Source organism: Chrysochloris asiatica, unplaced genomic scaffold, assembly GCF_000296735.1.
Source record: "Chrysochloris asiatica unplaced genomic scaffold, ChrAsi1.0 scaffold00059, whole genome shotgun sequence".
NCBI classification, from domain to species: domain Eukaryota; kingdom Metazoa; phylum Chordata; class Mammalia; order Afrosoricida; family Chrysochloridae; genus Chrysochloris; species Chrysochloris asiatica.
In genome coordinates, this window is record NW_006408577.1 from 13,953,587 (window position 1) to 13,970,521 (window position 16,935).

General features: G+C 38.9%; 1 protein-coding gene across 1 annotated transcript in view; it reads right to left on the minus strand.

Moving 5' to 3' along the window:
- Window positions 1–14,748, minus strand: part of SLC40A1 (solute carrier family 40 (iron-regulated transporter), member 1) — a 22,604-nt gene extending 7,856 nt beyond the window's left edge. Inside the window, exons 1-5 of the mRNA XM_006864038.1 lie at window positions 14,436–14,748; window positions 13,906–13,973; window positions 6,786–6,945; window positions 3,563–3,678; window positions 2,547–2,673 (exon numbers count right to left, since the gene is read on the minus strand). Of these exons, the coding sequence (XP_006864100.1) occupies window positions 2,547–2,673; window positions 3,563–3,678; window positions 6,786–6,945; window positions 13,906–13,973; window positions 14,436–14,478 (514 nt within the window). The 5' untranslated portion in view covers window positions 14,479–14,748. The remainder of the gene's footprint in view (window positions 1–2,546; window positions 2,674–3,562; window positions 3,679–6,785; window positions 6,946–13,905; window positions 13,974–14,435) is intronic.
- Window positions 14,749–16,935: the final 2,187 nt, after the last annotated feature.

Consider the following 16,935-nt stretch of genomic DNA (forward strand, 5'->3'; position numbering starts at 1 on the left):
GTAACCACTATGCTACCAGAGCTCCTTAGATATATAGATATATAATTGTTTTCCTGGTAACAAGACAGAGAAGAATCAGTCTTCTGAATGTTCAAACATATTCTCTCTACAAATTTATATTTATTCTTATAAAAAGCACACAAATACATGCTCATAAAATTCCAATTTAACTGCTTTCAGCTACATCTGGGGACCAGAGCATGACATTAAGTAACTACTTGCTATTACAGACCTTTTGTCATCAAGTCAATTCTAACTCACAGTGTCACATAGGGTTTCCAAGACTGCAAATCTTTAAGGAAGCAGACTGCTACATCTTTCCCTAAAGGATTAGATAACAGTTTTGAACCACCAACCTTTTGGGTAGCAATTAAGCACTTTGACCACTGAACCATCTAAAGGGGAAATTGTATCTCAATATTACAAAAATTTGAATACGGTATTTGCTGAACAAAGAGCACCTAGCGATTTGCCCATTTTTAATCAGTTTAAACATAAAATTTATCTAGCATACTTGGTCGAGCCTAGTCGCAGACTCTCCTTTAGAATGGTGGACAAGAAAAATCTTAGAAGCTATTAATAAACAGTGATTCACAAAGGAAATAAAGAAGGAAGTAAAGAAGCAGAGGGAGTTAAAAGGCTGGGAAAAGGAAATGAGTTCAAACAAGTTAGACAGGCTAAGGATGCTGACAATAGAGAATGTTTTAGAAAAATAAAGCCCACTGCATAAAGCAGGATGAGGACTTGAGTGCTACTTGTGAAGTTGGTGGTTCAAACCTACCAGCTGCTCCTTGGAAACCTTATACAGGGTTGCTATGAGTCGGAACCAATTCAATGGCACTTAATAACAATTAGAATATAAAGTACTTAAACAAATTAGCTAATAGATCAATTAATAGTATCTTTTTATATGAAAAAGAATGTATTTTCTGAAGTTATCTACACTGGACGGTGACAGTTGTATTTTGGCCGGATGCCACTGGAATTCCTTCCAGGAAATGTCTCATGTTTTTTATTCTCTGATACAACTTAACAGTTTTTAAACCTGCTTCAAAATCAAAAAACAGTGGGGTATTAAATAGAAATGTGAACAGTTAAAATTCAGCTCACGACCTTTACTTTTTTTATGCATATACCTCTGCTTCTTCCCTCTCTACGGATGCATTCACACAAACACAAACACAACAGATTCAGTCTTCCATGCCCAACCCTCTGCTTGCAGCTTCTAACAACCTGTGCCAGCAATCCTAAAAAGTCAACCTCCGTAAATCTAAATTCTTCCTGACTGAGGCAGTTACATCTGTGTACAAAGACACAATATCATAGGCCTCCACAGCACCAGGTGGAGTCACTTCCAGGTGTACTTTTCCCCTCTCTCTTCTGTCTTTCTTTTATCCCCTCCCTTTTCTTGTCTCAACTTTTAGACTGCCTCATAGTATCAAAAACTCAGAGTTAAATCCCTGTTGACCCCTTAAATGAAAGATGTTCTGTGTCCTGTTTTGAAGTATGGATTTTAAATAGCATAAATTCTGAGGTTAAAACAAAGAAAAGATTGATGATGTCAAGGATTTCTTTTTACTTGAGACCACAATCAATGCCCACGGAAGCAGCATGACTTACACATTGGGCAAATCTGCTGCAAAAGACTGCTTTTAAGTGTTAAGGTATGCCTGAACCACATTACCATGGTATTTTCAGTTACTTCTTATGCATATGAAAGCTGACAGTGAATGAGAAAGACCAAAGAACTGAGACATGTACAGTATGATGCTGACAAAGACTATTGAATAGTAATATTTAATATACCATGGACTACCGGAGGAGTGGATAAGTCTGTCTTGGAAGAAGCACATTCTTAGAAGCAAGAATAGTGAGAACGTAAATAAGCAAATGTAGGAAAAGCCTTTTTTTCTTTTTTGAATAGACTAATAAGGCAAAAAGAGAATGGCGGAAGACCAGGACATGTTTCATTCTGTTACACAAACATTATCATGAGTTGGAATCAACTCCGCAGCATTTAACAACAAAATGCTTTTTTGTCTCTTGAATTTTAAAACGTACACATGTAATAATATTTTAAATAGTAGTTGTAATAATACCTATTCTATTACCTCATACATAATATAATAAAGGTAATAGATTACAACTTTAAAGTAATTAAATTTAGTTGATTTCATTTCGTTTGGAGAAAAATAAGACCGATTATATGACTGATACGTTATCTACCCCATGTCAGATTTTCATGTTCTAAGGATTAAGGAAACATTTAGAAACAACAGAATAAAAAGAGATTGTTCTTCCATCTTCTAGGTTTTCATAAAATAAAAGCAAAATTAACTATCCTATAAATTAATCTTATATAAGTGTAAGATAAATCTTTGCACTGAGACTGACAATGTGGGAAAGAAAAAAAAGAATGCTTCAATTTATTATTCTCAGAAGCTAACTGGAACAATGAATGAGAGGAGAGTCATTATCTCATTTATCACTATTGATTTAAAGTAAATCATAATATAACCCATCTGTTATAAAAGAAAACAAATTACCTGCTAATTTGCTTCTGTCTTCTCCTGCAACAACGACAATCCAATCCCTCTGGATTGTGATTGCAGTAGCAGTACTAGCCAAATTTGCAATATTTGCAATAGTGATGATCATGATATAGCAGGATGTCTAAAAGTCACAAGAAAAAGTTGAATTAATACATCAGTTATATTACAACATTACCTATCTCACTGTATATGGTACTGATCTTTGGTGACATAATGATAAAATTTTGGATTTAATTTCATTTATAGGAGACCATTTTACTTCCTACCTATGAAACAACATGAGTAACGACCAGTGGTCTAAACGGAGGGGTATGCAGCTTTCTATTTTCTCATTTGTAGCATACATACTACAAAACTCACAACAGCATGTGCTCATGTATGTGACATAGTTCATCTTAAAAAGTAAAAATCGTGGTAGTTATTAAATATTTTTCCTACAAATATTTCCTCTGAAAAGAACGCTAAAGAGAAAATGAGAAGACCTGTATTTAAATTGGAGCTCTGATACTTTCTAGTTGTACAACAGTGGGCAATTAACTAACCTGATTTTGCCTTAGTTTTTTTATCAATAAAATAAAAGACCAGACATCTTCCCAGGCTTCAAAATTCTATAATTATCAGTCCAAATATGCACAAAAGATTCAATAGTAACATCTAACCCACTGTTTTCTACTCCACTACATTCCTCCCCTCTTCTCTTTCAAGATCGCATGGAATCATAGCATGAGAAGTTATCAGTTTAATGTTCTCAAACAAAAATACCAATTACTATTAGATGAGCACAATCATGATATATATATATAACATTTTTTACATAGTATGAACAAATTACAGGTTAATACTAAAGAGCTTAAAATTAAGCAACAGCTAAGTTACATACCAATATTATTACTATCAATATTAAAGGTCACATTTGCAAACAAAGACCCACCACTAGCCTCCAAGGGTTTTATCTTTTACCACTACAGGTGCCTCATTTTCTGAAACCAAGTATCTCATTGAGAACTTACAAGAACCCATCCATGGTACATGGTCAGAAGCTCATCTTTATGTAAGAAAACCATCATCAGGATGATTCCACACAGGATTACCGAAACATTCTGTACCACCAGAGAAGTCTGGGCCACTGCACAGAAAGAAAAACATAATGTTCACTATACCGAACTCAGGAGCACTGATTTAGCCACATAGGCCTGTTGTACTATTTTAACACATATGCATAATCATTTCAAGAGAAAAGGCTTTCCTGGAATAAATCCTGTTTCACTACCTTAACTATTCCCACTATAAGCCACCAGACTAGTGAAAACTGTAGACAGAATGAAGTGCCCACAACTTTTTCTTCATCAGTTGAAGTTACTCATATGACTAAATTTTCATTTTTTCCCTTGAAAATTTACTGACAATATCAGAACTATTACATAAAGAGGGTCCATCTTTTATCTGTTTGTTGATTAAGCATGTCTCTAGCTCAGGGTTGTGGAACAGCTGGCCAGCGGGCTGAATGTTGTTGTTGTTGCTAAGTGCCATTAAGTCAGTTCCAACTCATAGCGACCCTGTATAGGGTTTCCAAGGAGAGGCTGGTGAGTCTGAACCACCAACCTTGTGGATCAAGCCAACCTTGGGGTCTAATGCTTTATCCCACAAGAGGGCTCCAGGAGCTTTTTTTCATAGCATCGTAAGTTTCTATTAAGTGATATTATAAATAGCCAAACAGCCCTTAACAGAAGAAAGGTTCCCAACGCCTGCTCTAGCTAAAACAAGAATATGTAGGAAGCTATATAGGCAGTTGAGGAGGTTCTGGAATCCATAACCTCCTACATAGCCAGATAAATCTGGTAAGTCATGATGGTATGTGTAACTAGAAAAGACAAACAAAAATTTGTCAATAATAAAGCAGCAGTGTATTTTGTTTAGCATACGAATGCTATATGCTAAGAAATTCTAAACTATATACCTCATAGGAAATAGGAGCTTTCTGGTAGTGAGGCAACTATATAAAGTCAACCATATGGAGTAAGCACAGGTAAGGACACCTGGTAGTCTTTTCTATGTTACTAAGTAGATGATCTATGGGAAGATACCTAACATCCCTGTGTTTTAGGGCCTATGACTATAAGGTGAGGATGGTAATACCTGCCTTTCTTACTTTACAGGGTCAGTATAATGCTCAATTAAAATACTTGTAAGTATACTTTGAAAAATATAGAGCACTGGATATGTAAAGCATAATTACAGCTCTTGTCTTCAAGAATAATAAAGCTCACACCAGCTTGAAACATTTTATCAAAGCTTCAAAACAAATCAAACTGCTCTATGAAAGTAGTTTGAAATAAAATCCCAACATATAATTCATCCATTCATGTGTTCATTCATTGTGTTAGGATTAAATAACAACTGAATGAGTTCTTAGTGTCCTGGAGTGAGAAACAGATAGGTATGTAAACTGAGTTATAACAATATAAATACAATAGGACAGGTATGGATTAACCAAGTCTCATGGGCTCACAGAGGAAGAAATGGTTAACTCAGACACATCAGGGAGGGTTTCTCACGAAGGGTGACAAACTGATTACATAGAATAAATGGTAGATGGTTATTCAACGTCTTCATCCAATTCAGCATTCTTTCCTACCCTGCAATCACAATTTCAAGGCTAAAGTTTTCTATGTATTATATTTTTAGATTCCTATAAATGAAGATGTAAATAATTAGGAATTTAATTTTTTCTATATGCATTCTGGTCTACCCATTCTCAAAACAGAAAAATGTTTGTCTTAACCATATTTTTAATAGCATCAAATCCTAGAGCTTGGTAATCCAGTTTGCTCTGCATCCAGAAAGAGTCATTGAAAGAAACTAACACTAACTCAGTCTTCCCTAATGTCTAAGGCACATATACCAGTTCTCACCATGACCCACTGAGCATTTCTGGGAGGCTGTGCTGTCAATAACAACCCACATTGCCCAATAACCTGGATAATTAAGTTAACAATGAAATTGCTCAGTCATTTTTGCTTTTTCCCATGTAAAACAGAATCTCAGTATTAATGCTCTAGAATAAATGTTATTATATTGTTATTTTCTCTTTTTTCCTAAAAAACTTGTAATTCAGATCTCTGGATGATGCAAGCTCAGATATTCTCCTTTATAAAACTATCTGTAGTTCTCAATTCTCCCATCACACACACACACAGGCACACGCACACACGCACACACATCCATTATCTGAAACATAGTAACCAAGAGGATAATATTAAAGCCATACTAGAAAGGTAACACTAGACTAATACCAAAACTATTTTCATTTTTACATATTTTGTCTAATCTTTGGCCATACAAATTTACAAGTTGTTAAAATCATATTGTTGTTGTTGTTGTTGTTAAGTGCCATCGAGTCGGGTCCGACCCATAGCGACCCTATACAGGGTTTCCGAGGGTGTAAATCTTTACGGGAGTAGAAAGCCTCATCTTTCTCCCGCGGAGCGGCTGGTAGTTTCAAACCGCTGACCTTAAGGTTCGCAGCCCGATTCGTAACCACTACGCTACCAGAGCTTCCACATATATATATAAATTTTTTTTACTTTATTTAAAAAATTCATATCATGAAATATTTTGATATTTATAAAAATGATCATTTTAAGGTTGCATGTTGATGAATAACTTTTTAGACATTTCCTTGTATTTGGATATTTTTGGGATAAACTGCTTTTGATTCTTCCCCCCTCCAAAAATAAGGTAACACTAGAGGAACTCAGGATAGCAAGGAAGCCAGAGCTAAGTAAACTTTCATGTTTAACATGCTTCCTAGAAAATTACCAGGATGTAGTAAGGGAGGAACAATTCAGAAAAGGGGAGTGAGAATGCTGCACAATTTGAAGAATGTACTCAATGTCAATAAACGGTGAAACTGTTGACTTGGTATGTGGTTTGTTGTGAATATTTCCAACAAGGATAAAAAATTTTAACTTCTATTTTTTAATTCATCATTAACATCTGGAATTTATGAACAGCCAAAGATTTGGAGGGAAAAAAATTTTTATTAGCTTAAGTGTCCTGGCATCCTAACTTTTCGTAGGAGCCACAGTACGCTCAATGTAGAGGTTCTGTTAAGGCAGGGCATACATGACACTCAGTAAGCTAATCACAATGGCTGATCTTGGTTTGCTTTTCTTCTATTATAGAATGTACTGGTCACCTTAGAAATAAAGGCTTAGTTATAACAATACTCACCTTTAAGTCTGGCATTCTTGTCTACCCAATCACCAATGATGGCTCCTAGGACTAAAACAGACCCTGCTACCACCAGCCCATAGACTGCAGTCAGGAGGAGGCTGTTTCCATAGAGCTCCACCAAAAACACAGACACTGCAAAATGCCACATCCGATCTCCCTTGGATAGAAAAATAAGAGGTTTTGATGAGATATTTTTATTTTCATTTAATACTCTTTAGTCAGTTGTATTCAGGAAGTAGCTTTCTTACCAAAAGGGCACTTTCCAGCTACATCATGAGACTTTCAAAGTCAACAATTCTTGTATTGACTGAAAACCGAGTAGGTGTTAAAGTTGTTCATCCTGGCACTAAGGTAAAAATTCTTGCCCAATTACTAAGCAAACTCTAAAAGTCGTGATATTAATGAAACACACATAAACTCATTATCTTTCTAGAGAAATGTAATTTCCCACCCCAAGAAGGTCTGTTGAGACAAAACCTTTTCCCTTTGTGTGCCAGGCTTCTATTTGGGCCTGGAATTTGCCTATCCTGATGATGTTGTTGTTGTTAAGTGCCATTAATCGGTTCCAACTCATAGCGATCCTGTATAGGGTGGTTTCCTGGAGTAGCTGGTGAGCTTGAACTGCCAACCATATGGTTCAAACAGACTTTGCAGTCCAGAGCATTAACCCACAGCACCACACCCAGACTCCATCCTGATGTTGGAGACACATAAAGTTGTTAGCTACTGAACCAGAAATAAATGACAGTATAGCTCACAAACATCGTTGCTGTTGTTAAGTGCCACTGAGTCAGTCTGACTCATAGTGACCCTGTATAGGGTTTCTGAGACTTTAAATCTTAGAGGGAGCAGAAAGCCTCATTGTTCTCTCACAGAAGAGGTGGCGGTCTTGAACTATGGACCTTGTGGTTCACATGGAGCCACTATGCTCCCTCACAAACATTAGTATGTCTTTAATGTATAGAAAAAAGCGAGTTGTTCTATTTATAAAGCTATAGAAATAGGCTGCATGATTTCTAAGGCTTTGTTTACATTCTAGAAATTATGCTTTATTAAATAAATTTCAAAGTCACCCATAGCAGAGCAATTAGAAAGATGAACTTGATATTGGCAAATTCTGGCACAACATGAACCTAGGTATCAGAAATGAATTTAAATATATAGTTTATTTTATCTAAATGCAGTATTTAGTTTAACTAAAATGTAATATTTTAATTCAGATATATTTTGAAAGAGCAAAGGAAAAAATACATTTTTTTCACACAGATTCCAGAGTCTGTAGGGAAATTTGCAAAACCTGACACCTTATAATATATAGGAAATCAACAACGGACTTTTTACTAAGAGACTTTAAGCCCCATCCTTTTAACAATTTACTTCTGGAAATCACTACAAGAAACTAAATCTCCTGATTGGGTTATTCATAGATTTGACCTTATGTGGAAGTTCTTACACTCTTAGTGTTTCCAAAACTTGTTAACATAGTCCTGATAAACATAACACATGACAAGCAAAGTATTATCTTGATATGTCAAAATATCATTAAAAGTTAATAAAGGCAAAAAAAAAAAATCTTATGCACTCAAAACTTAAATTGATGCAAGCTAGGTATTCTGGTATGGCGCTGTAGGATAAGAACTGGACTGCTACCAACTAGGTTGTCAGTTCAAAACCACCAGCTGTTTCTGAGAAACAATATTGGCATGCTATCAGTCGATTTCTACTCGATGGCACTTAACAACAAGCAATCGTGTAACACGTCCTGATGCTGCAATCATTAGCTGCTAACCAAAAGGTCGATGGTTCAAACCCACTGGCAGCTCCTTAGGAGAAAGACCTGGAGATCTATTGCTATGTAGGTAACCCCATGGGGGCAATTCCACTCTGTTATATTAGGTTGCCATGAATTGGAATCCACTCAAGGGTGCACAGCAATTGCAATCATAAAAATAAGGTTAATATAGACCAGCAGTTCTCAACCAGGTATGATTCTACCTCCCACGGGTTATTTAATACACAGAGCCACAACTGGGTAGGAATGCTATTGGCATCTAATGGATACAGGTCATGGATGCTGCTGAATATTCTCTAATGTACAGGGCACTCCCTACAACAAAGAATTTTCCTGCCTAAAATGTCTATTATGCCAAAGTAAAGAAAATGTGATATAGAGGATTATGAACATAATTTTGGGCCACAACTTAAAATTAACATAAAATTAGAACCTTGGAGGATAAGATGGATAAGGTTCAATAAGCACTGAAACAAACAAACAGAAAACACTGGAAGCCATTAACAACATGTTTGAAAGACTGATTTTCACTTGATGGTCTGGAAAGTGGGTTCTAGAACTTGCTACATCTTCAACCCTCAGTACAGTGCTTTTACATGACCAGAGTAGGTACACAACAAATGTTTGTGGACTTAGAACAATAGTGTCTGCAATTAAATTTTAAGTGGGAATTGGATGTAATTCAAATTATCACTGGACTTGATGGTAAGTGCCATTGAGTGGGCTCTGATCCATAGCAACTCTGTATTAGGTTCCGAAGGAGCAGCTGGTGAACTTGAACCACTAACCTTGCAGTTCAAACCAATTTGCAGTCCAGCACATTAACCCACAGCGCCTCACCAAGAACTAAAATACTAAAATGTACGACACACATATTGTTTGTTTGAAACCAATAAAAAGGTAAGTTATTAGATACAGATGTCAACGAGGATAGCAAATTAAACTCTTCTCTCAATCTTTAACAGGAAAAAAAAATTTAGATTTGTTTAAAATGGGATGGGAGGGAGAAGCAATTTATCTAAACCTCTATTCCACTGAATAGCTCTCATGAAAAAGACAAAAACACATAAATGCCCAAAATAATACATTGCTTCAGTAAGTGAATTTCTTCTTTCTTAATAAGGAGTAAGAAATACTATTGTATTATGTTTCTTTCCGTTTTTCCTTTACTCCTATTTTTTTTTCCAAAAAGAATTTGTTTCAGAATCCTAGTGGTTACAAATCAAGCTGCGAATCAGCAGTTTGAAACTACCAGCTGTTTCGCGGGAGAAAGATGAGGCTTTCTGCTCCCATAAAGATTTACAGCCTTGGAAACCCTGTAAAGGGTCGCTATGGGTCGGAACAGACTCAATGGCACATAACAACAACAACAGAGCAGGCCATAAGGAGCTCTGGTAGCATAGTGGTTAAAAGTCAGGCTGCTAACCTCAAGGTCAGCAGTTCGAAACTACCAGTCATTGCACAGGAGAAAGATGAGGCTTTCTGCTCCAGTAAAGATTTACAGCCTTGGACACTCTGCAGACTCACTATGAGTCAGAACCGACTCCATGGCACACCACCACCACTCCTTTGGAGTCCTGGTATGTCGCTAAGGGTTAATGTGCTGGACTGCCAAGACGGTTTGAACAGCAAGACCAGCGGTTCAAGCTCACCAGCCACTCCTTGGAAACCCTATACAGGGTTGCTATGGGTTGAAACTGACTCAGTAGCAGTTAACAACAGAGCAGGCCATTAAAATAAATGCTACTAAACGAATGTTTTCTCTCTTGCTTATCCCTGTATAGCCTGCCATCTCCTTGAGGGAAAGGAATAAAATTGCACTGTTGTTGTTAAGTGCTATTGAGTTGATTCCAATTCACAGCAACCCTGTATAGGTTTTCTGAGGAGCGGCTGGTGGGTTTGAACCACCACCTTTGGGTTAGCAGTCCAGTGCTTATATCCTACAGAGCCACAGCAGGACTCTAAAATTGTTCTAGTTAGCCTAATTTCCAAAGGGAATCTGTTCCAAAGAAGCAACAGATTCTAAGCACACAGAGAAATCAAGAATCAGAGTCTAAGTAAATGTTGAACAAACACAATCTCAAACCCACCATTCCTTTCTTATTTCCATTTCCGGCCTTAACACAGGCTTTCACCCCACTTTGATGATTTGTTTACATGTCTATTAACCCCCACTGAACTGAGAGCAGAACAGCAGAATGCCTACAGATATTGTGACTGAATTATCAGAGTCATTAACCCTTAATAAATATGCATAAAGAGGCTACTGTGTGGTTATAAGTCAGGCTGCCAACCTCAAGGTCAGCAGTTCAAAACTACCAGCGGTTCCGTGGAAGAAAGATGAGGTATTCTGCTCCCATAAAGATTTACAGCCTCGGAAACCCTGTGCAGGGTCACTATGAATCAGAACCGACTCCACAGTACTTAACAACAACAACATGTATCCAATATTGTTGCAGGCACTGGAGTTTCAGCAGAGAACAAAAATCAAGTTTCATGCTTTCACACAGCTCACAATGCAGAGAGCAGAGACCCAGGAACAAATCTACATCAAGTAAGACAGTAGTAAGTGCTCTGAGGAAAAATAAAGAAAGGCGGAGTTGAGAGGTGATTACAGAATACCTCTGTAAGCAGAGACAAGAACTCAGTGAGGGCTGGAGTTGTACAGACATCTGAGGTATACATAGAGACAGTCCATAGTAAAATGACTTTAAGATTTATCTCTGGAATAAAGCAGCTGGCTCCCCTTTTTAAACTGCTCGTGATCTTTTCATTGTCACATATATTTTTTCAACTCAATGGCAGTGGGTTATATAAAATTATACTTATAAGCTCCTTGATATACTTCTAGGGTACACAGTGGAGATGTATTGATCCATTATCAGACAGAAATTAAGTCAGAAATGAAAAGCATTCAATTCCACACAAACCTCGCCTGAGATAGATAACCCCATGGTCAATGTGTAGGGAGCCATGATGTAGCAGAGGCACCAGCGGGATACACAGATAGATGTGTGCGCTTAAACATATTAAAATACATACTTTGTTGTTATAAACAAAGGCAGAATGCTATACAAGAAACAAAACCCAAAAGTGGGATAGCCAGGGGTTAGAGAGCATTGCTCCTTTTGTTCTCCTTTACAGCGAGAAATAAAAGTTCACTAAACCTGGTGTGACGCTGTAGTATCAGCACTGGACTGTGAACCACAGGTCAGCAGTTCAAATCCACCAGCTGCTCCTCCGAAACCCTATGCAGGGTTGTTTTGAGTCAGAACCAACTCGATAGCACTCAACAACAAACCATACACAGACTCTTGGTGTGATGCTGTAGGATAAGCACTAGACTGCTAACTGCAAAGTTGGCTGTTCAAACCTACCAGGCACTCCTTGGGAACTCTATACAGGGCCACTATGAGTCAGAATCAACTCTACTGGACTTCACAACAAACCCTAGACAGTTGCTTTTTTCTTTGATCCAATTTTCTCTCACTTGCTCCCTTTGCTTTCTTCTAGTTTAACCTACAAAGCACCTATCATTTTTCTTATATAACTTTTAATTAGCAAGCCAAAAATTTATCTCATAGTTTCATCCATTTTTAACAAATCTGACCTCCCAACCCATTATCCAAATCTTAAACTTAGTTAGTACTTGAAAGTGAGGTACCTTCTTTCTCAAAGAGCTAAGTCCTGGACACAAGATGATAATTTTGAATACTATTTTGACCACCTGCTATTGGTCCTCTAATACTTAACCAGTCACCAAACAGTTGCTGTCCAGTCTATTCCAACTCATGGTGTATCTGTGTGTTTTCAGAGTAGAATTACACTCCATAGGTTTTCATGGCTGTGACCTTTTGGAAGCAGACTGCTGGGCCATTCTTCCAAAGCACCTCAGGATGGGTTCAAAAAAATAGCCAGGCTTTGGGCTAGCAGTTGAGCAATTAATGGTGCTACCCTGTGACTCTTCTAAACACATAATAACGTGGTAAGTTAAATTGGGAAGAACACACTTAGTTTAGATTTATTAAGGATAATTTCACTAGATTTCTACATAGAACCACCAGCTATTTGGAACAGAAACAACTCATACCAATTCTACTTTGTTTACATAAATTTGCAGAGTCATCCCTGTCTTGGCCTCTGGGAAGATAGGAGCTTGCATTTCTAAATAGCTGTCTAGGACGGCTATTTCTTAGACAGCCGATAACCTAGTTTAATAATTTCCCAAGGACATGGGTACAGATTTCCTTATAAAATTGCTTGCATTCACGTCTTAAGGACAATAAAATCAAAGTTTTCTGGGTTTTTTTTTTAAAAATGGCATTCATAATATGTCTTCTAAAAATTCTTTCTCCTTACTTATGGTTCTTTTCAATTAAATACTTCATATAAGGCATGAATGGAATATCCCTCTATTTATTGCTTTCAAACAAAAAATAATTGTTTAATTTTCAAGGTTTTGAAATCATTCCTTTTTGGTGTTATTTTGGTTGAGGAAGGGCCGAACCCAGGCCCACCGAAACACTGAGATTCTTCCCAGACCACACAGGAAGTCAGAGGAAGAATTATGAATCAGTTGCTCATTTTAAGACCATTTAGTTCATTGGATGATAGTTTTCACACATGGCTAATTGTTGACAGCTAATGTAGTGCTGTGGGTTAATGCACTGGTCTGCAAGATCTGTTTGAACCACAAGATTGGCAGTTCAAGCTTACCAGCTACTCCTCGGAAACCCTGTACAGGGTCACTCTGAGTCAGAACCGACTTGAAGGCACTTAACAACAACATTAATTTTGTCACTCAGGTATTTGTCCTTAAATTAATTTTCCATTGCTATTATTAGCCTATAGCCACAGTCACTCCACCATTCTACAGTATTTCCCACAGTAGAGCAAGCTAGAATTAAATTTTAACAAAAGAAGCAGTATCTTAGCATGTAACCAGCTGCTCCTTGGAAACCCTATACAGGGTCGCTATGGGTCAGAATCAACTCGACGGTACTTAGCGACAACTAAAAGAATACAAGGCATGAGACACTCATCCATTCTTAATAGTAATTATCACCATTTTACTAAGCATACAAATTATAAACAACATAAATATCCCCATCCTGTTAACCCTGTCTTTGGATATTTGTCAATTTTATTTTTTATTCATACCTCTGGGAACACATTTTCAGTGAAAATAACTTTTTCATCATTTCATTGGGTGATTTTATTTAAGTGTATGACAAAACTGTAAGTTGGCGTAATACAACTGGCCTCAAAGAAGCAACATGATATTGTGTAACATATGTTGCAAGCATTACTGCACATCTCACTTACCCAGGTAGACAGAGAATGGCCAAGGTAGAGAAGGAATTTTGCAGAGGTCAGGTAGCTTGTAAAGGAACCTGCAAAGGGACACAGGAGGAAAAGGTAATAAGTATATTTAGTCACTTGAATGAGTTGATGTTAGAATATTTTATCATTTGTTTTTATTAAAACGATTTTGTGGGATAAGTGTGTACATTTTACCAAGTCACCTAGGAGTGGATGCATTGCAATTACTAACTACTACTCACTACTACTCAGCAGTACCTATTGGCCACTAACTGCCTAACTTCACATACAGTGAAGAAAGTTCTTGTTTCAACATTCTTTAACTTCATTTTTAAATAATGCAAGACAACACAAAGTGGCCAAACCACTATATCCTTGCCTATGTGAAAGCACCACGAAACGAGGCGTTTCAGAGCTACAGAGCCCTTCGGATCACAGGGAAGCCACATTACCCTGAAACCTGCATGGAGGAATTGCTTGTCCTCAAAGCCCAATGTGTGTTTCCACCACAAGCATTGGTCAACACAACTCACCACAGCATCCTCCCTGGCGGTTTGGATCTCTCGCCCGGTTCATGACACCAGACGCCCCCCGCTTGCTCTTCTGCTGCTACTGTTGATGGTGCTGCTCTTCTGAGGTGTTTGTTGTTAACAGGAGTGCAAAGAACAGACGATAGCACCACTAAATGCACAACAGCCGAGTGCTGAAAGACCCCAACGAGTGCAATGACAAATAAAATACAAACGGCCCAGGGATCTTTTTTAAAAAAAATCTTCTTTCCAAACTTAGCTAACACTGTAGCTGAAGTTGGAAAGGAAAAGCCTTATAGAAGCGTGTAGGGGGACTTCACACAGCCTTCCTAGAAAGGCCCGACGCCCCTAGCACTCCGCAACTACAGCGCCAGCCTCCTGCCGGGCCCCACACTTATATCGGGCCGGGGGCGGAGCTCCCTCTGGCCGGCGCCAACTCGGAGCCGCCCCCTCTCCAGCGGCTGCCCGAACGTCCCCGCGGCGCGCAGCCCGGCTCCAGCGGACCCTGCGCAGTGCGCGGCCCTCCACACCCTAGCCTTAAGAGCTGCCCGCGGTGGACGCTAGAGTCCTACAAGCCACAAACAACCTGCATGGGCTGCGGAGCCTTCTCCTTGGTTGACTCCACTCGCCGGGTTTTCTTGCCCGCCGAGAAGCCCTGGAAAAGGAGTCGGAGAGGAGGGGGGATGGGAAGAGGAAGACAGGCTTGGACTCCACTAGTCGGTCCTTTAGTTTCGCGCAAAGCGAAGCGGCTAGTGCTTTAGGGAATTGCTTCGCATCCACTACTTGGGCGTTCGAGGGAGGGGGCGACAACTGTATGGCCACTGTGCAAAGGGTCCAGCCAGGGTTTGGGATCTCCTTTTTTGTTTTCTTTAAAATGTATATGTAAATATCCATTTCACAGAGGCTGTTTCCCTGGTCTTTCAATTCCTGCCCACCGGCAGCCGAAAATGCTTTTCCTTCCCAAGCCTTCACAGCGGGGTGTCCCTCAAGAAAGAGAATCAAAGGACAGTAAGAGGCGCAAATATAAGAGCCCAGCCCTATTACACTGGAGTTAGTGAGGACTTGGAAAGGTGAAGTCCCTCAGCGAGTTAATGACGCACCCCAGGTCAAAACACAGATCGCCAAATCTTTTTTACAGGTGTTGGGAGGAGGAAGCATCCCAAGCATTTCCCTTCACCACCCTCCCTTCTCCCTCTACCACGCTGTCTCCCTCCCTCCAGGCGTGCCTCCCCGTCGTGCTCCTCTAAATGACCGACAGTTACCGGGAATACCGGTTATCCCAGTTGTGTCCCTAGGGCTGTCCCTCTCCAGATAAAGTCTTTCCGTAACTTCCTAGAGGGGCAGGTGAGTGACACTAAAGAAAACTAGACTTAAGCTCCCCGCGACTTCTCTACTTTCTTCCCCCTGGGCCTTCCCAGTCCCTACAGCCAGACGTTTACCTTACCCTTCTCAATCTTGCCAATACCCCGGGAGTAGATCCTACACATTGAAACTCCAATTAGATTCCATAACCTGAACACCAGGCTAAACTGACACCCAATAGTGAAGGGAAACACGCCTGAATATATGTCCTGTATCTGAGCGCTCAATCAGGAGCCCTATACGTCTACGGACGGGCGGGGTACTGCTGGATTCAGTTGGGATGTGGTCTGGAGGGTAGAGATAGGGGATTTACAGTTTAGTTACTGCTCTAACTGTTGTTTTGTTTCATTTGAAAGAACTCTTTTTTCCATTATTTCCACACAATGCTCCCGACCTTTCTCTTCACTCACAGAGTGATTTGGGTTTGTTTTCTGAAGTTGGTGAATAGGGTTTTGTGTCCATAGGCCTAAGAAATAAACTAAATGAAGGATCTGCCAAACTAGGAAACTGGCAAATTAAACTTCTTCACATTATATAGCTCTGTTGTTAAGAGATGCATTTTGAGAGGTCCTCACTTAAAGGTACAAAAGATAATGATACTTAGCACATTTATCACAGCATCTCAGCAACAAGGGCCTCAGAATGCTTAGCATTAATTATTACATGGTGCAAGAATGAATGTTGTGCTGTCCTCACCTTCCAAGTGTTTAAAAGGAGGTTCCATTGGCTAATTTTTTTTTACTTCCAGTTGACTCTTCATGCTAATTTAGAAATGTTTGTGGAAATAAGACTGTATTCCTCAATGTAAAAAAAGCAAAAAATCCTCACAGTTGAACCAAGAAGTATCATGATAAATGGAGTAATGATTGAAGTTGTCAAATATTTCATTTTACTTGGATCCACAATCAAGGCTCATGGAAGCAGCAATCAAGAAATCAAACCACAGATTGCATTGGGCTACATGTTGTTGTTGTTGTTGTTAAGACTGTGGAGTTGGTTCCGACTCATAGTTGAGGCAGCAAATCTTTACAGGAACAGAAAGCCTCATCTTTCTCACACGGAACAGCTGGTGGTTTTGAACTGCCGACCTTGAGGTTAGCAGCCCGATTCGTAACCACTACATGACCAGAGCTCCTTATTG